The sequence below is a fragment of the Salvelinus sp. IW2-2015 genome, unplaced genomic scaffold (assembly GCF_002910315.2).
Source record: "Salvelinus sp. IW2-2015 unplaced genomic scaffold, ASM291031v2 Un_scaffold16393, whole genome shotgun sequence".
In the NCBI taxonomy this organism is placed as follows: Eukaryota; Metazoa; Chordata; class Actinopteri; order Salmoniformes; family Salmonidae; genus Salvelinus; species Salvelinus sp. IW2-2015.
This window is the reverse complement of record NW_019957565.1, coordinates 999,463-1,024,790: the sequence shown is the minus strand read 5'-3', so window position 1 is coordinate 1,024,790 and position 25,328 is coordinate 999,463. Positions and strand designations below refer to the sequence as shown.

The 25,328-nt window shown below is 41.8% G+C and overlaps 1 protein-coding gene across 2 annotated transcripts; it reads right to left on the bottom strand.

The window, feature by feature from the left end:
• Window positions 1-904: 904 nt before the first annotated feature.
• On the bottom strand, window positions 905-24,639 carry scai (suppressor of cancer cell invasion). 2 transcript variants are annotated; one of them, XM_024146451.2, is made up of 18 exons: window positions 24,439-24,639; window positions 23,574-23,652; window positions 20,061-20,185; window positions 9,602-9,697; window positions 9,356-9,442; window positions 8,543-8,641; window positions 7,373-7,469; window positions 7,045-7,143; window positions 4,139-4,291; window positions 3,937-4,038; window positions 3,639-3,767; window positions 3,285-3,363; window positions 3,045-3,144; window positions 2,757-2,838; window positions 1,993-2,065; window positions 1,437-1,610; window positions 1,260-1,360; window positions 905-1,149 (listed from the first exon to the last, which is right to left on the bottom strand). In XM_024146451.2, the coding sequence occupies exons 3-18, from the start codon at window positions 20,165-20,167 to the stop codon at window positions 1,000-1,002; spliced, it is 1,728 nt and encodes a 575-aa protein (XP_024002219.1). In that variant the 5' UTR covers window positions 20,168-20,185; window positions 23,574-23,652; window positions 24,439-24,639; the 3' UTR covers window positions 905-999. The 2 variants fall into 2 exon arrangements, with proteins under 2 accessions (XP_024002219.1, XP_024002221.1); XM_024146453.2 differs by having other exon boundaries at window positions 3,639-3,740.
• Window positions 24,640-25,328: the final 689 nt, after the last annotated feature.

The window sequence follows — 25,328 nt, the reverse complement described above, 5'->3', positions numbered from 1 at the left end:
CCGAAAACTTGCTCTGATACAAGGAGTAATAGACAGTGAAAATAGATTAGCGACCTCCTGCTTGCTCAGTCACTGCACTAAATGAGCGGATATGTTTGCAGATCATTCAGAGCCGCTGACATCGCCACCGTATGTTAGTACCTAGATGTTAGGAGCTGGTACCTAAACAGGTCAGAGCTGGTGCCTAGAGGGTAGGGGCAAGTGGTTGTTTCTGAACAGGGCTAAACTGTTCATGAGGGTCTGCATAGGCACTCTGTTACTTTACCCATCCAGGCCTCAGTTTTACAGAACAGACTACTGAAACGAAACAAAAAAAGCAACTTCCAGGCAATTACATTAGAATTAGATGTGTTAAAACCAGCAGATCTAGTTGGGTAAACAAATATGGAGGTTAGTCTCACTCTAAACCCTACATCCAGTAAACTTGGCCAACACATCTACCCATGCACAGAAGAGGAGACTTCCCTACAGCTTGCATTGAAGTTCATTTGCAGTTCAGATAGCTGGAAGCATCCATCTAGAACCCACTGCAGGCAGTGCTGTCGTAAAACTATGTTAATTTATTTTCTGTCTTTTTAAGTGTTATAAAGCCCTCGATAGCTTCATGTGTCCTCCTGTCACCCTCAGAATAAAATAGCTGCACCATGTGTTCATTTGAGTGCTTTTTTTTGAGTAACAACACGTAGTACATGCTCATCTCATGTGGATATAAGTAGCTAGGTAACTTGTTCATGTTTGCATTGTACATAGTTGACTTCCACAAGTAGCTGTATGAATGTACTCAAAATAAGTATAGCCGATAGGGTAAAGTAGATAAGGTAGGGGAAATAAGGGGATCTTGGGTTAAAAAGAAATGGACACTATTGCAGTGTGTTCAACCAGTAACTTAATTACCTCTGAAAGATGAGGACTCTTGTGCGAATGTGTATAGCGGTGGTCTGTGTGTCTGTGGTTGGTCTGTGTTTGTATAGTTGTGGTGACTAGCTGGGCAGCTGAAGGTTAGTAGTTCACGTCCAGCGTTCCGTCCCAAAAGAGGCTCCGCACATCCAACATGGCGGCCAGGTCCAGAACGTGCTTCTGCAGGAGGCTGCTCTCCACCGTGTCCTGTTTGGGGAGCTGAGGGTACGATTCCGGGAAGCTCCTGGACTCCTGCAAACGGCAGACAGAGAGAGAAGGGACATTACATTTAACCCCCTAATTACCATGAATAACTATGGGAGATGTAACTAAGTACCAAGGGCACAATAAAACTGATTTACCCGGAAGAGCTTGTGCAGTCTCAGTGTAGCCGAGCAAAACACAAAGCGGATCAGTAACAATCGGAGGAACTCATCACCGTAGAACTGTAGAAAGGCTTGGTCTGTGAAGGAGAAATTCCACCATTATGGTTGTGATATTTGCACTTAAAATCTTTAAAAAATTGCCAAAAAACACACCTATAGCTTGTGAGCGTGTGATCATCTGGCCGATGTCACGGTACACCTTGTGTAGAAACTCCTCAGCCTTCTCCCACAATCCTTGGCGCAGGCTGCTCAGGCCACACACTGACAGGAAGGCCAGAAGGGGGCAGTACAGGAAGAGTGTGAAGAGGCTGCCGCGCTGAGACTGGTCTGAGAGAAGGAGACCAGGTTGAGAGACATTCATAGAACAGTTTCTCAGAACACCCACAAAAACAATGTCTCATCTCACGTGGCTTATTCTGCACACACATTTCTAAACCAATCAATAAAATGAATTAAAATAATTGCAGAATCCAATGGAAAATAATCTGCCACATAAATAGGCCTAAATGAGTACAATGGCTGGTATCAATAGGTCAACGCATTTGAGAATTAACTGACAAGCTCTAAGAGCTATTTTCTAGAATAGTTAAGAGTATGGCATAGTGTAATTGCCGACTTCAACATTGAAAGTAATTGACGGTTGCCTGTAACACGCTAATTAAGAGGAGTACAGAGGTGTAAAAAGCTATAATAATAGTGACAAACTAACCTTGCATGCTCTTTGGATAGACTGTGGGAGATAGCAGGCACACCAGCGGCTGACCAAAGAGATTGGTGAAATTCTACATGGAGATACAAGGCATAGCGTTAGTAAGGATCACGCCAGACTGAATTCTCAAAAGGAATAGTCCACTTTTCCTTAAATGCATCTTAAAATTRGGGGGGGGGGGGGGGGKGGKAGKGAGGAGTATTTCTGTCTGCAATAAAGCACTTTTGTGGGGATTGGCTGGGCCTGTGCTCCAAGGCCCACCCATGGCTGCACCCCTGCCCAGTCACGTGAAATCCATAGATTAGGGCCTAGTGATATTATTTCAATTGATTTATTTCCTTATATTTTTATTTCATTATTAATTAAGTCAGTTAAGAACAAATTCTTATTTACAATGATGGCCTACCCCGACCAAGCCCTAACCCGGACGACGCTGGGCCAATTGTGCGCCACCCTATGGGACTCCGAATCATGGCCGGTTGTGATACAGCCTGGAATCAAACCAGGTCTGTAGTGACGCCTCTAGCAGTGCCTTAGACCGCTGCGCCACTTGGGATCATGAACTGTAACTCAGTAAAAACGTTGAAATTGTTGCATGTTGCGTTTATATTGTTGTTCAGTAAAATAATGATGAAAATCCAGGGAACTAACATCAATCAATTTAAGTTGAGTGTTTTAGCAATGTATGAAAAGCACCTCAGTTATCATTATCCTTCTCTTAACCCAAAAAAGGTGTAATTGTGATTAATGTAATTCTCACCAACCTTATAGGCTGTGCTGTTGGAAGAGTCCACAATGACAAAAAGAGGCTTCCGGGTGAAAGGGAACAAGTCCCCAGGGTGAAGGCTAAGGCATACAGGAGTCAACAGTAATTGCATGTACACACACACACGTTACAAACAATTTGGGCAAATATTGTAGAGTGTGTTAATAAATAAAGTGGGCTGTGCAAGAAGTTCGATGTAACTTTTTAAAGGCCAATACTGTACATGCATCTCATGTCTGCCAAAAAACATATTGAGGACAGTGGATTGCCAGAGCCTGTTCCTTACCAGTGCATCTCTTTTTGGGCTTGGTTCCTTTTCTGTACAGTCTCCCCATTCACCACATCACGGTTTGTGTTGGTGAGAACTCCTCCAAAGTCATATGGTCCTGATAAAAAATCAATCAAATTTTTTGAATAAATTATCAGATGAATTTCAGCTCCTGCTGCAAGAACGTGACCAGTGTGTGAACTAGTGAGTGTGTGTGTGTTTACAGAATTGGGGGGGGGGGGGGGGGGGCTGGTGTACCCTCATAATCCAAGCGTCCGGTAGGGAAGACTCCAGTAGCTGAAAGATAGACGAGCAGCACACTGTTCGCTGGCAACTCCTACAAAACAACACCTAAAATCAGCCAATATCATCCAAAAATCATTAATGTTTTAAAATATACATTTTATTGATATTTCATACAATTCTGATGGGATTCCATTAGGATGTACTCTAGAACAGGATGTAGATTTCTTTCTGTTCAGCGTTTTCATTTCCATTGGGTAGGACTAGGGCTGTGGCGGTCATGAAATTTTGTTAACCGTCACGCGATCGGGTCTTTCTCACAGGTTACAAGTGAAGGGAGACACATCGGGGAGACAGTTGGAGACTGACCTTAAAGGAGGCAGACAAGAAGGTGTAGAGCTGGCTGAACGTTGGCTTGTACAGCAGGTACTTGTGAGGGTTCTCTCTCTTGGCTGGCTTCTCGCTGGGTTCCTGTGAAGGAAGACATGGGGTAAGGGCCTGTGAAGGAAGAAACGGAGTAAGCAGCTGTTTACAGGACAGGTTTCATGTAGGGTTTCCGGCGCTGCCTTTCTCCCATATCACATTCGAGACTTTTACATTTGCAATATTCTGTCTATGTTGTTGTCCACCACACAGTGTAAGATGCGTTTCCAGTATTCCCCCTCACCAATGTTCCAGGTTTAGAAGTTGTAGTAGCCAGGTTGACTGGTTCCCGCTCCAAAGCTTGGAGTATGCGGAACATATCGATGGTTAGCTCACTGAATTTTACCTGACAAACACAAATGATTATAGTTTAGAATGTGGGTCCCCAGACTGGTCAAGAGGTTGTTTTAGAGCTGCGCTTTAGACTAGAATCTGTGTTCACACACCTGGTTGTTGCAGTTTCCAATGATTAGTGCATCTGCCAGGGTGAGCTGGCCAACTACCATTCCCTGTTCCAACTGAGGCACGCCCCCCTCCTGTAGCCGATTGGATGTGAAGACCACAGTATTTTCATCGTTCAGCACCACCACTGGGTCTGCCTGCTCACAGAAACAAAACATTCATAGCTTCACTTCAACTCCATTGTGCACACCATTCTAGTAATACTTCTGTGGTATGTAAAATCTTTCACACAAAATATCACAGATTGACATAAATATACAATGATAATTTCAACCCCATAATCCTGAATTAATTAAATTACAGTACTTCAGTAATGCTTGGTGGAAACCCATCTGATTTTTGCTGACTTGTGGAAGCCTCCTTTAAGTGTTGGTATATCCTTCATTCATAAGTTATGATGACATTTTCCCCTTTCGTAGTAGGAAATTGGCAGTAGGCACAGAAAGGTAAAAGTCATCAAGAGATCGTGACGGGATACAGTAAGTTCATACCAATATCGTTAAAAATCTAAACCTTTGCTTATAACGACATAAGCCAAATCCATCCTCAAAGCTGATAATTTCTCTCAAGACTGCAAAAGGTTACTCTGAGAATCTTTATGAAATATCCCTGCACATAGAATGTCCATTAAAAGGGTCATTTTGGCAATGAAGCTCTTACTCTACTTTCCCAGAGTCAGATGAACTCGTGGATACCATTTTTATGTCTCTGCATGCAGTTTAAAGGAAGTTGCTAACTAGTGTTAGCGCAATGATTGGAAGTCTAGGGAAACTGCTAACATACACGCTAGTTAGCATTGGCTAACTACCTTCATACTGGATGTAGACATAAAAATGTTATCCATGAGTTTTTCATCTGACTCTGGGGAAGTAGATGAAGGGCTTCATTGCCAAAATTCTGAAGTATCCCTTTCAAATCTTTAAGAGTCTAAGTACGTGGGGGTTCTACTAAGCGAACATATGGTCATACCAAGGATCATTTAGCTGTTTGATTTGAAATTTTAGAACTCCATAAGGTAAAAAAAAACGTTTGTTTTTTTAAAGCTTACTGCTATTAGCCCATTGCAACGCATAACAGCTTCATGGAATAACAGATAGTCCCACAAAAAATCTAAAGGAAGTTTGTTCTGAAGTGTCTGTTCTGTATCTGAGAGATATACAAAAGATCAGGACTCTTACTTTTTTGACAAGGATTTAACCCCTTATTTTAGGCACTGAACTAGTTTCTCCATATACACTACCATTCAAAAAGGTTTGGGGTCACTTATACATTTTGTTGTCAATTAAAATAACATCAAATTGATCAGAAATACACTGTAGACATTGTTAATGTGGTAAATGACTACTGTAGCTGGAAACGGCAGATTTTTTTATGGAATATCTACATGGGTGTACAGAGGCCCATTATCAGCAACCATCACTCCTGTGTTCCAATGGCATGTTGTGTTAGCTAATCCAAGTTTATCCTTTTAAAAGGCTAATTGATCATTACAAAACCCTTTTGCAATTATGTTAGCACAGCAGAAAAGTGTTGTGCTCATTTTAGAAGCAATAAAACTGTCCTTCTTTAGACTAGTTGATTCTGGCCAATAAAAATAAAAGATTAAGATGGGCAAAAGAGCACAGACTGGACAGAGGAACTCTGCCTAGGCCAGCATCCCAGAGTCGCCTCTTCACTGTTGACGTTGAGACTGGTGTTTTTAAGGTACTATTTAATGAAACTGCCAGTTGAGGACTTGTGAGGTGTCTGTTTCTCAAACTAGACACTCTAATGTACTTGTCCTCTTGCTCAGTTGTGTACCGGGGCCTCCCACTCCTCTTTCTATTCTGGTTCTGTGAAGGGAGTAGTACACAGCGTTGTACGAGATCTTCAATTTCTCGCATGGAATAGCCTTAATTTCTCAGAATAAGAATAGACTGACGAGTTTCAGAAGAATGTTCTTTGTTTCTGGCCATGTTGAGCCTGTAATCGAACCCACAAATGCTGATGCTCCAGATACTCAACTAGTCTAAAGAAGGCCAGTTTTATTGCTTATTTTATCAGAACAACACTTTCAACTGTGCTAACATAATTGCAAAAGGGTTTTCTAATGATCAATTAGCCTTTTAAAATGATAAACTTGGATTAGCTAACACAACGTGCCATTGGAACACAGGAGTGATGGCTGCTGATAATGGCCCTCGGGTGGTGTATATTTTCATTCATTTTTTAAACTGGTACCCGGCTATCTTCAGACTATTCTTGTAAGCGTCCTAGAGCAAAACAACTGACATATACATGTCCGGTAGAGACTCGCCTTTCCACAGAGGGGTCATAGAGTGTAGCCCAAACTGTTGGGACGCTACAGACCGAAGTTGGCAGATCGGCTGTACCGACTTCAGACGAGTCACGTGAGACTTGTGGAGGTCATGGCGCAAATTGGAGAACTATCGTGTTCGTTAGTCTCATCTTTCCATGAAGTTTGTAGATCAAACTGTTCGGACGCTACCGAAGTTTTTGTGAGTAGACTGATTTTCGGGATGTCTCATGGTCTGACAAACACCCCTCTAGCTCTGCCACCTTTCACCGCATATGCGGAAGGGCGACATCAACAGATAAGGTGGATTGAGACGCAGCCAATGCAAATTTACTCTAGGGGGTTAACTGCCAATCATTAGTGAGTAAAACACTCCTGCAGTGTTTCTTTATATACAGTCAAGTTATTCTTTTGTATTTTATTAGGATCCCCATTAGCTGTTGCGAAAGCAGCAGCTACTCTTCCTGGGGTCCACACAAAACATGAAAGAACATTAATAGACAAGAACAGCTCAAGGACAGAACTAAATCAATTTTAAAAAGGCACACGTAGCCTAAATATCAATACAATCACACAACCTATTCGGAATCTGACCTCCACAAAAGCTGCCACCTCTTGTAAGACCAGATTCCATTCTAACTGATCTTCTGTGTTGAATCGCTGGGTATAGTCCTCGATTTCCTCTGACAGCTCCTGCAGGAGGGGAGACCACTGTTATACACACTATACACAGCACACTAATGCATGCTAGTTAAATATGTGTATTTTTGTAAGAGTAAAAAATGAAAAATTCAGGCTGAAACTTCTGCACTCCACTTTATATTAAACTCCAATAATAAAATACAACAAAAAGGCCTAAATAAATACAAATGAGATTGAGAACTTCCTCTGGTAATCGTTTGTTTATCCTCAGATTTTTTACCTTGACCAGCACCTTCACTAGGTCCATCTTGTTCAGAAGTAAACAGACGACTATGTAGCGGGCATAATACCGAAGCTTCTTCACTACCAACTCAGGCCTAACAGGAGGGGGAAGACAATGGAAGAAAGCAAAGTTGTGTTACAATCTTTCCCTGGCAAGCACAAACACACACAGAGTAAAATGTTAATGTGTTTTGTTCCAGCAGCACTAAATAAATGTAGCTGTTGGAACATTCACAACAATTTTGTTAAATGTGATTATGTAATTTGTCTCAGTCTACCATAAACACCAACAAATATCATATAACATTACATAAAAATTTACTTCTATCATTATGCCCATGTGGATTGTTGCTCCTTGTTGCTAGCTAAATCACTCACCCACCTTTCCCAGGTTTAGCTGGGTTTTGAAAAATGTCATAAAAAAATAAATAAAATGTTAGCAAGCCAGCTAACCCATTACTACGTTCACCTGGTTCAGCAGCAAACAGATAATTATTAAGTGGCTAAAAATGTGCATTCAAGTGCTGTCGGAAATACAACTGTCCAACTCTAATATAGCCGAATGACGGTCCAAGTCGGAGTAACAAGTGGGAAACTCAGAATTTGAGTCTACAAGTTGACACGTTTCATCACTGACTTCTCACCTTTTCAACCTGAAGGTAATGAAACAAAGCCATTTACAGCCTTTATCATGTAGCTAGTTTGACCACATTGCCAACATTAGCAAGCTAGCTAAGTTATTAACAACATTAGTTTGCTAGCTAAAATCTCATTGGTTGAAGAGTTGTTCAGACTTCAAAAGCACTTGAACATGTCGAAAAAAGTTATGTGCTGAGGGTTAAAATATATATTTTTTTTATCACAGAAATTGCAAGTATATAAACTACCCGTTACTCATATGTATTTTTGCATTATTGTTAAGTTGTCTGACAGTCAGGGATACTTCACTCCAAATACAAAGGTATATGGTTTTATCCATACCATGTCTGTATTCAATTGACCCAGGCCGCTTTTAAAGTGCATAGTTCAGTTGTTTTGCTATGTTACAACAGCCTCTGGCTAGCATTAACCTCCTGGGACAAAACCTGAATAGAAGCCAGACGGGCATGTTCAGAGTGCTCGAACAAATGTCTTAAAAATCAATAAAATGCCATGCGTTGGCACTCACCTATCCTCTTTGTTGACCTGATAGTAGTAGGACCGCTGACGGATGGCCGAGTAGAACGAGAAGGCCTCATTCAGGTAACTTGTTTCTGAGGTACGAAGACTACAACACAAAAAGAGAAAATGGTGTGCCAAGAACTCTCTGTATTGAGTGTGACACTGGTACACCGGTAGTTCCTGAATAAGTGTATTAAGAAACAAATTTGATCAACTTAAAACTCAATACACTTAAAGAACACTTTAGGAAACACAAATTCTGCATGTCAGCTTGGTTTTATATCGTTTTAAAAAATCCATGCACCTCACACCACCACATTGGATTACATGATACTTAGGTATTTATTTTGCCACCCGTTTTTTTATTTTGTTTTAGTCAGTCTTTCCAAAATGCAGTTATGCCAAACCTATTAGTTTTAATCCCAAAAAAGTAAGTAATTTTAGTTGACAAGATTTTCCTCTTGTTTTTAGTCATTGTACCTTTTATATTGCTTAATTCACAGGTGCACACAAACAGTGCTACATTTAGCAACTAAATAGCTACAAATGGCAGCAAATACTAAATGTTTCAGAATTATTTTCCCAAATTCACTTTTTGTGCACATCCGAATAATGGATTTAGAGTCGGGCCCACTCCTAGGTCCTAGATACTGGACCAACCTCTCCATGAAGTACAATCAATTGCTTGAACCAGGATTTGTTTTCACACAAGTTACCGGAGTTAAAGCACAGATCAGACCAACAAAATGTTCCAGGACATGAATGATAAGGATATGTGACAGTCTGTGTGTGTGAGTGCGTGCAGTTGGAGGAACCTTACTAGTAGTGGTAGTACAGCTGGCCTATTTTGGACGCCACCTCCCCTATCTGCCATCTCTTCAGGCCATACCGATTGTCCAGGACCTGCCTGCTCCCAAGCAAGAACAGAAAAAAAGAAGCAATGCTGCGTTTAAAATGAACGTTTAAGCCAACAGATTTCTCCATCTCATCCACTAGGCTCAAACGTTGTTGATCTATCTGGGGAAATGTGTGTCAGAGAGAACGGAGCCGTCAGTGATCAGCTGACCTGTGCTGCTGCTGAAACTTCCACAGCTTGGTGTAGACGTCAAAGGTGCGGCCGAAGTAGGACTGCCACTGCTTGTGTCCGTACTGAGGAAGATCTCTGCAAGAGACAAAAGGGTGAGGAGGATTGAGAAGAAGGAAAAGTATAACAGTCTCACACCTTCTCTCCTGATTGGAGAAAGGGAAACCTTCCAGCCTTCAACCACATAGCAAATGATGACATTGTAATGTGATTACACCTCTTTATTAGAGCTTAGTGCCTTGGGGGCGGCCTTTACTACTACAAGTATGACATTTAACACTTTTTGCAGGTGTGCACATATCACCTTTATTATGTTTTTATTATTTGGGGGAATTCTATGCGACAGCTTTGTAATGACACATGGTTTTATCATTTCTAAGTGTACATCTGTCTGCCTCAGAGGCACTACCCACTGAGTGTCCCAGAGCTACACCTGAGTATATTATGATGCAACTGAATAACAATTCATAAAAATTACAACAAAATAGGGGAAGCAAAGAGGGATTTGGTCGAACTAAAATTTGAGCTGGGTAATCAACAGAGGAAACAGTAGTGCTGTCTTTGGAAGATAGTTTTAGTAACCATATTTTTTAATAGCGAAGTATACATATGCAAAACTTACATCCAGGTCACCTCTGAGCTGTCAAATCAACTCATTCACACAACAGCAAAGCAGAAAGGCTATGTTGAGACCCTCTGAAGGTCTACCTCAGAAACATTCTCTGGACATTGAGCTATTTTTTGCTTTCCTAATAGCCAACGTTGTGCCTGAGGAGTTGTGTGTGTGTGTGTGTGTGTGTGTGTGTGTGTGTGTGTGTGTGTGTGTGTGTGGGCTATGCTGCGTGCAGTAGTGAGTCAGAGGGGTGGGGATGTGATGGAATCGGATGAGGTCTGCCTGTCAGCTGGGGTGCAAGTCGGCCACTTTGCCTCTAATTTCCCGCTGAAGCTCCGGGCCTCGTTGTTATCATTGAAGCATTGCCATGACAACGTGTCTGGAGACTGAGGAGAGGAACGGGCAATGGTGGCTGTGGCGGCAAAAGTGCAGCAGCAAACGCACGCATAGCCTGAAAACACCCAATACGATACTGGTCAACACTACACAGCCAAAATCCTTCCCTGCAACATCATTTTTGCCACAATTATCCATCTGACAAATTTCTCACCCAGACTGGCATACAGAATATGGAATGCAGATACACTAAACACAACAGACAGACCAACGATACATTTCAAACTCTAGTCTTTGTACTCAAAAGGGGAGATGTATGGGTGTGCACTTATTTTTGAAAACACATTGTGTTAAACGATACTGCCTTCCTAAGATATTCAAAGGAGAATGGATAAAAGATTCATTCGTAAACATGACACAAAGAAAACGTGTGCTCCTATATACTGGTATGTAACACTGAGGCCTACTGATTGCTCAGTTTTTCCCCGTGTGATTATCTCTTACCCTAACGCCCTTCCTGGCTGTGGGAAACAATGTCATGACTGTTAAGTCAGGAATATGGGTCAAATAATCAAGCAGAATTCAACTTAGCCTAATTCCATCCACCATTAATTTCGTATCGCTATGAACAAGATTAATACCCAAAATACTTATTCCCAAGCAGAGTGAAGGGATGGAGAAGGAAATCCGCAAGATCGCTAAACCTGCTCTGTTGTTTCCGGTCAAACTAATAAGATACTGGATAACCAATACAAATGTGGGTGTCGTTGTGTAAAAAGGGGTGGGTCTTAAGTAAATGAAATGCTATTTATTTAATCATCCACTTAAAATGTTCTTACTCACTTTACATAAAGCTATTCCAATACCATGGAGCAGGGGCATTTTTAAACATCACCACCAAGTGATTTATTTTGTGAAAATCTGTTCCAAAGTATTCCCATGCATAATATAGAGAATGTGATCGTATACTAATGTAAGCAAGGTTCGAAATTATTATGTTTTAGCAGGGTTTCTGAAAATTTGCCGCTTGACAACGTGACCCGCAAGATTTTCATTTACCGGACTTCCATATGCATAGGGTGCTTAACGCATTAGGGCGTCCACCAAGGTGCACAAAATCACATTTGGATTGTAATTCATTTTAACAGAATAGAAATGAAAATGTATTGAAAAGCAAAACATTGACTGTTGTGTCTTCATCCCTGCTATAAATCATAACTGAATATAATTTTAAATTTAAAACATTTAGCCTAGAAGAACAAGTTGCCTACATATTAAACTAATAAAACAAACTCCAAAATATAACATTTGCGTAATATAATTAGCGAACGACCTGCCCTATTTGTATGAACATTTTAATTAATAAATAAATAAAGCAGATGTTTTCAAATAGAATCTAGGCCCCTCTAGTTTAATTTAGCCTAGGCATGAACATTTAGATTAGGCCTAATAAAAAACTAAACGTGTATGTCTATGAACACCAGGGCCGGCTGGTCATGGCTAGAAGGGCCCCAGCTTTTGTCAAATTAACGTCAAATTTGACTTTTCGTGGGAGGTTAGGATAATTATATTAAAAGGTTAAGAAAAGGGTTAGGTAAAATGCAACAAAAAAAAATCTACTTTTGACGTTCATTTGACAAAAGCTTGATCCCTTCTAGCCATGACCGGGCCAGCCCGTCTCACTCCCGCTGCGATTCAGCACCACAGCAGTGGAATGAGGACACTAGACGGCCACAAAATTAAGAAATTGTATAACTGACATTGGAAAACAAAATTCGTTAAGGCTGGTTCATTGAAAGAAAACGTATTTTACAATGCTCCTGTGAAATGAGGCACTAGCCATGCATTCATGAAAGCATTTGTTTCCAAAGCTGAAATGATCTCACTCTTTGTACAGTTCTACTGATGATGTTAGTAAATGTTATGTTTATTGTAATTTGAACTATAGTGGGGTTATGATGTGTGATATATATATATATATATATATATATATATATACATACACATGTATAGCGTTGCAGTTCTTGACACAAACCGGTGCGCCTGGCACCTACTACCATACCCCGTTCAAAGGCACTTCAATATTTTGTCTTGCCATTCACCCTCTGAATGGTACACATACACAATCCATGTCTCACTTGTCTCAAGGCTTAAAAAAACATTCTTTAACCTGTCTCCTCCCCTTCATCTACACTGATTGAAGTTGATTTAACAAGTGACAACAAATAAGGAATCATAGCTTTCACCTGGATTCACCTGGTCAGTCTATGTCATGGAAAGAGAGTTCCTAATGTTTTGTACACTCCATGAACGTGGTTTATTGATAACAAGTATGTTTTCTAATATAGGCAGTTAGCTGCCTAGTGATTGCAACATTGTAACTCTCCGATGTGAATAGTTGGCAACGATCTTTCGTTTCGAAGTGCTACTGAATAAGCTCAACTGAAACACTCCCAGTGGCGCATGATACACATTATACAAGTCTAGCAATCCATTCCAAATCTTTATACTATACATGATACAGGCGGCATATGTTGATCTTGCCTAGGGGGCCAGCAGAACTGCTAGGACCGGGTCTGACGAACACATTCATTTGCATCCAATTTACTTGCGTTTGCAGTGGACCTTGGCCTGCTCAAAGTGAGCCGCTGCTGTTGGGAAGTTTAAACTGTCCAACTACTTGGAGCAGCTTGATGAACACTAGCTAGCCTCATTACTTTGTCCTCAAGAAGGTGCGATTTTGAAGCTGTTTTTACTCTTGTTTTGGAGAAAGAATCCACTCTCGGCAGGCACACTGGGAACAGGGATAATCAAACACAATCTTTGCCAATTTTGCCCAGTCAGGGTACACTTAGCTGAAGTCCCTTGAGGACCTCAAGTCTTTTGCGTGAGTAAAAATATAAACACACACACACACACACATACACAGATACACACACACACACCCCTAACACTAATTTCCAAGCAGCTTGAGGATTTATTAGCTTATGAAGTATATTTGATTTTGAAATTGGAGCACATCGACTGGTATTTCGATCAATGAATAAAAAGCATTATTTTGCAATGGATACATTTTTCTTATCTAGGTCGATTTTGCCAGCAACAATTTTATTTATCGGTTTTTCATTTATTTTAGTTGGCCAAAAGCCGGCATTTACCGGCTAACGGAAACCCTGTGTTTTAAGCAAATAAATCTGTCTGGTCTTAAGATTCAATTTGCAGTTATGTTCCAGCCCCCTGACCATCTGCTCAAAATAATAACACACACACGTGCACACAGCATTCGGAAAGTATTCAGACCACTTGGCTTTTTCCACAGTTACATTACAGCCTTATTCTAAAATTGCTTAAATATTTTTCCCCCTACATCTACACACAACACCCCATAATGACAAAGCGAAAAAACAGGATTTTAGAAATGTAAGCAAATTTATAAAAAATAAAGTGAAATATTAAATTTACATAAGTATTTCAGACTCTTTACTCAGTACTTTGTGGAAGCACCTTTGGCAGCGATTACAGCCTCGAGTCTTCTTGGATATGACACTACAAGCTTGGCACACCTGTCTTTGGGGAGTTTCTCCTATCCTTCTCTGCAGATCCTCAAGCTCTGTCAGGTTGGATGGGGAGCGTCGCTGCACAGCTATTTTCATGTCTCTCTAGAGATGGACATTCAGAGACTTGTCCTGAAGCCACTCCTGCGTTGTCTTGGTTGTGTGCTTAGGGTCATTGTCCTGTTGGAAGGTGAACCATCACCCCAGTCCACGGTCCTGAGCGCTCTGGAGTAGGTTTTCATCAAGGATCTCTCCGTGCTTCTACACCTGCATTGCTTGCTGTTTGGGGTTTTAGGCTGGGTTTCTGTACAGCACTTTGAGATATCAGCTGATGTAAGAAGGGCTATACAAATAAATTTGATTTGTACTTTGCTCCGTTCATCTTTCCCTCAATCCAGACATCTTTCCCTCCCAGTACCTGCAGGCTGAAAATGATCCCCACAGCATGATGCTGCCACCACCATGCTTCACTGTAGGGATGGTACCAGGTTTCCTCCAGACGTGATGCTTGGCATTCAGGCCAAAGAGTTCAATCTTGGTTTCATCAGACCAGAGAATGTTGTTTCTCATGATCTGAGAGTCCCTAAAGTGCCTTTTGGCAATCTCCCAGCAGGCTGTCATGTGCCTTTTACTGGCTTCTGTCTGACCACTCTACCATAAAGGTCTGATTGGTGGAGTGTTGCAGAGATTGTTGTCCTTCAGAGATTGTTGTCCTTGTCCTTTTGTTCTCCCATCTCCACAGAGGAACTCTAGAGCTTGGTCAGAGTGACCATCGGGTTCTTGGTCACCTCCCTAACCAAGGCCCTTCTCCCCCGATTGCTCAGTTTGGCCGGTGGCCAGCTCTAGGAAGAGTCTTGGTGGTTCCAAACTTCTTCCATTTTAGAATGATGGAGGCCACTGTGTTCTTGGGGACCTTCAATGCTGCAGAACATTTTTGGTACCCTTCCCCAGATCTGTGCCTTGACACAATCCTGTCTCGGAGCTCTAGGGACAATTCCTTCGTCCTCATGACTTGGTTTTTGCTCTGACATGCATTGTCAACTGTGGGACCTTATATAGACAGGTGTGTGCCTTTCCAAATCATGTCCAATCAATTGAATTGACCACCAGTGGATTCCAATCAAGTTGAAAAAAAACATCAAGAATTATCAATGGAAACAGGATGCACCTGAGCTGAATTGAGTCTCATAGCACAGGGTCTGAATACTTATATATATAAAATGTATGTATTATTTTTTATACATTTTAGGCAAAAATGTCTAAAAACCTGTTTCACTTTGTCATTATGGGGTATTGTGTGTAGACTGAGGATAAAAATGAATGTAATCAATTTTAGAATAAGGCTGTAACGTAACAAAATGTGGAAAAGGGGAAGGGGTCTGAATACTTTCTTAATGCACTGTAATTACAAAGTATTTTCTATTGTGAATGGAAGGGTACTTATTTACAATGTGTAAAAAGGCAAGCTTTGTTGCATTTGACATGTCTGCAGTTACCATATATAAAATGATAAATCCCCTAGTTTATTCATAACAATTCCAATTATTTAATTGAAATCAGACACAGGGCACCAAACAAGCAAAGTCCCAAAGAAGAACTAGGACACTGATCCCAATCTTTGGTCTGATTCTAATAACCAAACCTCTGTAATTAGCATGGAGGAACAGAGCACTGCAGCAGGGCTGGCTTTGGTTAATTCCAGGATGGGACCAAGCCTCCAGAGACAGGGTCACTGTGCCCCAGATTTCACACGCAGGCCTCGTCCAAAAAGCTACGCTGCCTGGACCCATCAGGATGATAAGAATCCTACCACAGGAGACTCATGAGGGGAGGACGGCTCATAATAATGGCTGGAATGGAATGAAACACATGGAAACCATGGGTTGGATGTGTTTGATACCGTTTGATTTATTCCATCCCAGCCATTACTCCTCCCCAATGAATTAAGATTCCACCAGCCACCTGTGAATCCTACCAATTACAAAAGGTTTCCAGGTACAGGGCTACAGGCATCACACTCCATGTGGAACCAAGTCTGGAGCGATAAAAGACAACAGCTGTCTTTGAGCCTGAGCTCGTCAGGGAGTTAATGTGATCAAAATAAAGAGACACCAAAGCTGGAGGGAAATTGCCACGCTCTACAGCAACACGAGTTCGTTTCTTTCTAAATCATTTGCAATCCTATACTGTAAACATACATAATGATCACATGGAGTGCAACATAAAATAATGTGATTTCTTTATTTTTTAAACATCCATGTCAACATTTAGGCCAATCAATTCCATTAGTTATCGTTCCATCCTCATCTCTTCGCATGAGTCATAGATTCTACTACACACACACACAAACCCTTGGAGCTGTTTCCCTGGTAACTCCCAAATTGTAAGGTGGAGGATGTTTGTCGTGTGTTAACAAATCGCCCAGTGTGACGGCTACTATAGGACCAGTGTGCAGAGTAGGGATGGGCATTTGACATTATTTCACTATTCAAATAATATCATTATATATTTTTTTCGGATATCCGGATAGTCAAAATACACTGAGTGTACAAAACATTAGGAACACATTACTAATATTGAGTTACACCCCATTTTGCCGCCAAAACAGCCTCAATTCGTCAGTGCATGGACTACAAGGTGTCAAGTGTTCCACAGGGATGCTGGCCCATGTTGACTGCAATACCTCCCACAGTTGTGTCAAGTTGGCTGGATGTCCTTTTGGTGGTGGACCATTCTTGATACACACGGTTAAATGTTGAGTGTGCAAAACCGCCCAGCCAAACTGAGCAATCTGGGGAGAAGGGCCTTGGTCAGGGAGGTGACCAAGAACCCGATGGTCACTCTGAAAGAGCTCCAGAGTTCCTCTGCGGCGATGGGAGAACCTTCCAGAAGGACAACCAATCAGGCCTTTATGGTAGAGTGGCCAGACGGAAGCCACTCCTCAGTAAAAGGCACATGACAGCCTGCTTGGAGTTTGCCAAAAGACACTTAAGGACTCTCAGACAATGAGAAACAACATTCTCTGGTCTGATGAAACCAAGATTGATCTTATTGGCCTGAATGCCAAGCGTCACATCTGGAGGAAACCTGGCACCATCTCTACAGTAAAGCATGGTGGTGGTAGCATCTTGCTGTGGGGATGTTTTTCAGTGCCAGGGACTGGGAGACTAGTCAGGATCGAGGGAAAGATGAACGGAGCAAAGTAGAGAGAGATCATTGATGAAAACCTGCTCCAGAGCACTCAGGACCTCAGACTGGGGCGAAGGTTCACCACCCAACAGGACAACGACCCTAAACACACAGCCAAGACAACACAGGAGTGGCTTCGGGACAAGTCTCAATGTCGAGTGGACATTATTTTTCCAAAATGAATACTCTCCCAAGTAATCTAATACTAACGTCAGTTCAGATATTTTGAATAACAGTGCCCATCCCTAGTGCAGAGAGCTGATTGCACAGTGCAAGATGCTCCAGTCCTTTGGGCTCATTTGGGATTGGTGAAACCATGTTTTGTTGAGTGTTAAATCTTGTTTATGTTGGCTTGAGCGGACAAGCACAGGCAATTATCATAAACACACCCCCGTAAAGCCCTCCCATGTCAACACAAAGGGCTTCTACGCAGGACAACGCTGATGCAGTGAGACCGGTTTCACCAATGCGTCAGCCAAAACAGTCATGTTTGACAACATCATTGCGATGCATGTTTCTCAATTACTACCAGCCACAACACTTTTGTCTGACAACACCGTTGCAGTGAGTCGAGCTGCAATTAGAGTAGGCAGTGTTTCCCATCTCTTCTAGGGAAGCGTTTGTTTCAGAGTGGGATGCCAGTCACGCCACTTCAGTTTCTAGCCATACATCCCAGGGACGAGCAGAATGGAGAAGTAATGAAGCGACCAATTCCAAGCTCTCAGACAATCATTCAGGCACGCGCTGTTACTACTGTACACACTTGTTAGGGACAGAGGGATAGAGCGGGGGAGGGAGACAGAGAGAGAGCGAAGGGAGGCCTGCAGCTACTGACATACCCAGACTAAAAATAGACGAGAAATGACTGATTAACTCAAACACAACCCGTTGGCCACATGGGATACGCCGAACACATGGTCTGACATGAATATTTTTCCATTTTAATGTATGCGTGATTGCATGCGTGTATTCTGTGTATGTGATGTATTGAAAAGAAAACATCTTAACCCAACAGTAAGGTTTGGCAAAAGAGACAGAGCCACATTAGAAATGACATGGTTCCACTCTTTAAATTGGGGTTGATACAAAGAAATTGTGTAATACAGCTTAATATTTTTATTCACCTTAATTCTAAGAGTGTGGACCTTATTTTCAACACTGATCATTTCAGGTCTACGAGCCATTTACTTAATATAACGTGTGCAGGTGAGGGATTGGCATTTGACATTTTACTATTCAAATAATATCATGGCATGTTTTCGGATATCTGAATTGCAAAAAATGTTTTTAAATAAATATTGCCGACAAATCAAAACGAAGCAAAGGCACATGGCAGAGGTAAATGGGACAGACTGCTTTAATCCGGGAGTTTTGGCTAACAGCAATTTGTGACAGATTTTAATGCGAATATTCTAAAATCTGCATTTAAAAAATATGTGCATTTTCTTACCAGAGGTGTGTTTCAATTAAACTGACCTGGTGAACATAAAAAGCACTTAGTCGTATAACGTTTACTTTATCGGGGGAAAAAAGAGTTGTGTTTCCATTTTATTTTTATCACTGTCGATGATTTTGGCACAAAAAGTCTGCCATAAACAGCAAATGTGCCCATGCTGATCTTGGTACGTGAGCTCCAGCCAACCACTTGCAGATACAATGCAGACGGTACATGACGAGATTATGGATAAGAGCAGGATAATTTTTACTTCTCAATTGGCAGCCAAGCACCGATCATCATTTCACCACCACGTCTATGGTTTGTAAAGGAGCACCAAGCTCATCACTGTGCACTTTCACCACCCTGTGAAGTTCATCATAACTTATTTTGTCTGTAGCCTAAAAAACTGTCCATGCTTTTCCAAGTCGCAGTGGGAGGACCACACAACATAACTTGCAGTAACACGATGCTTACTTCGCCGTGATGGTTATGTCAATCTTTGCACACAAAAGCATTTCCACCTCAATTGTAGCATAATCTATTTCCCCAACAAAAACATGATCCCACGTTGTCTACAGTTTTGTTTTGTCGACATTTGGAAAGTTTACCCACAAAATATCTGTTTCCATCAGGCCTGTCGTGACATTTTTTATCTGACGTACTTTACTCGCATAAAAGGTTGGATGGAAACTCTGTTATTGACAAGAGAAATATGATGTGTGTCATGATAGAACTAACTTTGAAACAAAAGGGTTTTCTGGTGAGTGTTTTGCATTGATCGGTGTCAGGTCTTGTGGAAACTCCATTAGGTACATGTCTGTAATTGCTATGTGGGAAATAACATACCGGTCTCGAGACAAGACTGTATGGCTAAATGAACAGAAGAAGCTCAATGCACTGTTATAAAAACTACATTCAAAAGTTTATTGTTTTATTAAATTAAGAATTTTAAATATCATGGTATATCCTTGAAGGTAAAAATGTCACAAGGATAATTTACATTTAGAGCTTTTTCAATGTTATAGGCCTACCGTTTAGAGCTTTTTCAATGTTAATATAGGCCTACCAATTAGAGCTTTTTCAATGTTAAAACACTCACTCAAGTAATCTAATACTAACGTCCGTTTGGTTATTGGATTGATCGATTAACAGTGCCCAAACCTAGCGTATTTGTTATATATTTTATACCTTACTGCATTGAATGTCACATAACTGAAGAGTATTCCATTGAGAAGTAAACATTTAGAAACGACTCAACAACAGCCATAAATCAAAACACAAATACAGAAACCTCAAGAGACAGAGACTGACCTTAGACCATTGAAGAGTTGTTTGGACTTGTCCAGCAGGTAGCAGAAGTCTGTGACCGTCTTCCTTTCACCCAATGGGATGTCATCCTCAGCCCCAGCTCCAGTCATGTCACCTGCTTCTCTCCCCTGAAAAACCAAAGAGCATTTATGACTTGATAGAGGCCATAATACGTATGTTAAAACTAAAGAGCATTTTGTCATGTATCATTCTTTGTTGTAGATAATATTCATCTGACAAAATGGCTGTAAGCTAAAACTAAAATCAATTGGAATAATAGTTTTTCAATTGAAGCCTGCAAATGCCATGTCTGTGGAATACATATTGTTTGGAAGACTACAAAAAAAGGTGGGAACTTGTGTCTTTTAGACAACTGTTGAAAAAGGTAAAACTACACCATAGGGAAGAACTGCAAGCCTCATCACAGTGAGTAACCTATTATGAGAGGTTTGGTCCTGGTTAAAATTAAGGTTGTGTGTGGGATGCCAGTGGGGCCAGAGGCTAAATAGGCACTGTTCATCTGCTAAGTCATGCAACTGAAGAGGGACAAATCAACATGCACACTGTCCCCCACACAGACACTGAAATATCCTCTGTGTGTGTGTGTATGTGTGTGTGAGCCTTTTCTGCATCACCAGAAAACCCAAGGGCTCTACACTGTCCAACAATTCACTGTCAAGCTCTGGTGATCACACTCTGGCAACCAGCATGTAACTTGCTAACCAGCGCATGCATTCAAGGTGTGTGTGTGTGTGTAAGATTGGGTAATACACGCACACTGAAACGTAGCGTGCAAGCATCTTTTCTGCATCACCCTATGACCAAAGGGCTCTACACTGTCCAACACTTAGGCTAACTGCTGTCAAAGCCAACCAGCTCAAGCATATTACTTCCCCTTTTGCCGAATAGGAGCAACCAATTATAAACAGTTTTACAGAAAAATATATTGATTTTTCGAAGAAAATATATATATAAAGCCACTAATTCATGAATTTGTGCGAGAATACAAGACTTGCCAAACTCTAGACCACCTTTACTCCACACACAGACGCACGCGTACAAAGCTTTCCCTCGCCCTTCATTTGGAAAATCTGAACATAATTCTATCCTACTGATTCCTGCTTACAAACAAAAACTAAAGCAGGAAGCACCAGTGACTCGGTCAATAAGGAAGAGGTCAGATGAAGCAGATGTTAAGCTACAGGACTGTTTTGCTAGCACAGACTGGAATATGTTCCGGGATTCTTCCGATGGCATTGAGGAGTACACCACATCTGTCATTGGCTTCATCAATAATGCATCGATGACGTCGTCCCCACAGTGACCACACATACATACCCCAACCAGAAGCCATGGATTACAGGCAACATCTGCACTGAGCTAAATGGTAGAGCAGCCACTTTCAAGGAGCGGGACTCTAAAGCTTATAAGAAAGCTTATAAGAAATCCCGCTATGCCCTCCAACAAACCATCAAACAGGCAAAGCATCAATACAGGACTAAGATTGAATCATACTACACCTGCGCCGATCCTCGTCGGATGTCGCAGGGCTTGCAAACTATTACAGATTACAAAGGGAAGCACAGCCGCGAGCTGCCTAGTGACACGAGCCTACCAGACGAGCTAAATTACTTCTATGCTCGTGTCGAGGCAAGTAACACTGAAGCATGCATGAGAGCATCAGCTGTTCCGGATGACTGTATGATCACGCTCTCCGCAGCCGATGTGAGTAAGAACTTTAAACAGGTCAATATTCGCAAGGCCAGACGGATTACCAGAATGTGTACTCCGAGCATGTGCTGACCAACTGGCAAGTGTCTTCACTGACATTTTCAACCTGTCCCTGACTGAGTCTGTAATACCAACATGTTTCAAACAGACCACCATAGTCCATGTGCCCAAGAACACGAAGGTAACCTGCCTAAATGACTACCGACCCATAGCACTCACATCTGTTGCCATGAAGTGCTTTGAAAGGCTGGTCAAGGAAATGTGCAACAGATCCACAGATGACGCAATCTCTATTGCACTCAACACCCTTTCCCACCTGGACAAAATGAACACCTATGTGAGAATGCTGTTCATTGACTACAGCTCAGCATTCAACACCATAGTGCCCTCAAAGCTCATTACTAAGATAAGGACCCTATGACTAAACACCTCCCTCTGCAACTGGATCCTGGACTTCCTGACAGACCGCCCCCAGGTGGTAAGGGTAGGTAACAACACATCCGCCACGCTTATCCTCAACCGGGGGGGCCCTCAGGGGTGCGTGCTCAGTCCCCTCCTGTACTCCCTGTTCACTCATGACTGCATGGCCAGGCACGACTCCATCATCATCTCCATCATCAAGTTTGCCAATAACAACAGTGGTAGGCCTGACTACCGACATTGACGAGACAGCCTATAGGGAGGAGGTCAGAGACCTGGCCGTGTGATGCCAGGACAACAACCTCTCCCTCAACGTGATCAAGACAAAGGAGATGATTGTGGACTACAGGAAAAGGAGGACCGAGCACACCCCCATTCTCCTCAATGGGGCTGCAGTGGCGCAGGTTGAGAGTTTCAAGTTCCAAACAATCACGGTCCAAACACACTAAGACAGTCGTGAAGAGGGCACGACAAAACCTATTCCCCCTCACGAGCCTGAAAAGATTTGGCATGGGTCCTCAGATCCTCAAAAGGTTCTACAGCTGCACCATCGAGGGAATCCCGACTGGTTGCATCAGCCTGTTATGGCAACTGCTTGGCCTCCGACCGCAAGGCACTACAGAGGGTAGTGCGTACGGCCCAGTACATCACTGGGGCCAAGCTTCCTCCTTGTTAAGGGAAGGGAAGCGGTATCGATGGTATCACTAATGTAGCCTAGTATATTGTGGCAGCATTGAGAACTTAGCCCGTGTCTGGGCCAATCAAACATAATTTTTTTATCCACATATTAAAGCATGCGATGGTAGCATCATGTTATTGGTATGATTATCATTGCCAATAACTGGGTACAGGATCAAGAGGAGAGTTGATTGTCAATTCATTCTGGTCCATAAGACAACAAAAAAGGGGCTGTATGCAGTATCGATGGTATCACTAATGTAGCCTAGTATATTGTGGCAGCATTGAGAACTTAGCCCGTGTCTGGGCCAATCAAACATAATTTTTTTATCCACATATTAAAGCATGCGATGGTAGCATCATGTTATTGGTATGATTATCATTGCCAATAACTGGGTACAGGATCAAGAGGAGAGTTGATTGTCAATTCATTCTGGTCCATAAGACAACAAAAAGGGGCTGTATGCTTTCTAGGGGCACTGTATAGTCCAAAAAGTAGGTTCTATTTAAATTAATGACTCCCTCCCCAGACTGGAGCTGGAAGTAGTGGGAAAATCGTCACAATTTGCTTCATTGCCATCATTTCCTTTCAGTGGACATTTTGGACGCAATTGCATTTCAAATCCCCAGTGTATAACGTGGATCATATCATCATCCGGGTACAGAAATCATATGAAATGTACTCACCTCTCAGAACAGGACAGGCTTGTGTCAAGTCCGAATCCACTTGAAACAGTAGAGGTCGACCCTATAGGTGCCTATACGTCTTAAAATGAGACATTGTTTTGACATCAGTGAAGAGGTATTGATTAAAACGACAATCTGTGCACAAATTAAACGGCCACAGTGACAACGCACTGCCAGTTACTAGCTTGCTAAGCTATCGTAAATACACGATTTTATGTGGGTGATTTAATGTTGTGCAAAAAACTACATAGCTAGCTAAACAGCTAGCGGCTGGCGGCAGGTAGCCTAGTGGTTGGAGCGTTGTAACCGAAAGGTTGCAAGATCGAATCCCCGAGCTGACAAGGTACAAATCTGTCGTTCTGTTCTTGAACAAGGCAGTTAACCCACTGTTCCTAGGCCGTCATTGAAAATAAGAATTTGTTCTTAACTGACTTGCCTAGTTAAATAAAGGTAAAAATGAAATTAATCAAATCAATAATGTAAAAAAATGTACCTGTAAACTAGCTAACGTTAGATAGCTAGTTGGTAACGTTAAGGTTACTAACGTTAACTAGGTAGATTTGGAAGCGTGCATGAAAAAAATTGCCTTTCCACTACTTGGCAATGCAAACCCGTTATTGTATCTCGATTCTTTTGTCTATGCAATCATAGTTAGCTAGCTATTAGCAATGCATCAATCTAAGCAGCTTGCTAATGATGTGCAACCAATTTCACCCAGCTACTAGTTAGCTGCGTAAACAGCTGGGCAGTTGGATACGTAGCTACTGTAGCTAGCCAGCTAAAGAAAATATAGCTAGCTAGCCATTTCTCGACTACTCCAAATATACTAGCTATCGTTAGCTAGTTAGCTAAACTGGCTAACTACCTGACTCAGTCTTGATGTCTCCACCCTGTCGTCCTGAGAGCAACCGTATCCAGGTGTAAATGTATGAACCCTTTTAAGTCAGAGCCTCCAATGCAGTGCCGCACTGTCATTTACAGCTGTTTTACACTAGGAAAAAGAAACGGAACCGTGGTGCACCAAGCCGATGGCAGTCAAACTAACTGCGGGTGGTTGTATATGTGTGTGCTCAGACTGTGGAAGGAGGAGGGTGAATGGAGAAAAAGCGTCAACGTTCTGCACGAGGGGCACGTTTTCAGTCAGTCGTCTTTGCTACCTGGTTAAACGCCTGTCTGTAAGAGTTCCAGTCATTTCAATAAATGAAATAAACGCCTTGATTTTGAAGTATGAACGTATACTTTCATGAGATACTTGAATTAGTCAAACTGCCGAAGGTTATCATAATCAGAAACACAAGGATATAATATATTCCTTTAATTATGATAGCTTCAAATCATGTATGAAAGTAAATTATGACCAAAGTGCAACCACTGCAGGGCTAAAACCCTGACTTCAAGTCAACTGAAGTATGCTAACCACAATCCAAAGAGAGTTCGCACTGTTGCAGGTAGTTGCGCCATCCCACTTCTGACATCCAATCGAATTGTATTTGTCACATGCTTCATAAACATATATTTTTTGCCTGTTTTTCTTGTTATTATGGCATTAATACGTGTCACATATAATTTTGCAAACAATGTAAAAAAAAAAGTTTAAAAAAAGTCTGAGTTAATAAAGCTGCGTACAAACATGGTCTCATTTTTGCTTTCTTGAGTAAGGCAGCTCCAAAATGCAGGTGTTTCAGCCTAGCTCAGTGCTTTCTGTGGTGGGGCTGGCCAGCAGAAAATATGGTGTGGCTTTGCTGGCATGCATCC

Bases quoted from the DNA above. Each gene is read 5' to 3' on its own strand.
- scai (XM_024146451.2), bottom strand. From the start codon at position 20,167: ATGACTGGAGCTGGGGCTGAGGATGACATCCCATTGGGTGAAAGGAAG. The intron at 4,292-7,044 runs GTCAGATTCCGA...TTCTGTGAGCAG, and splicing joins AGGTGGCAGCTTTTGTGGAG to GCAGACCCAGTGGTGGTGCT. The intron at 3,145-3,284 runs GTACACCAGCCC...ATTTTTTATCAG, and splicing joins CGGACGCTTGGATTATGAGG to GACCATATGACTTTGGAGGA.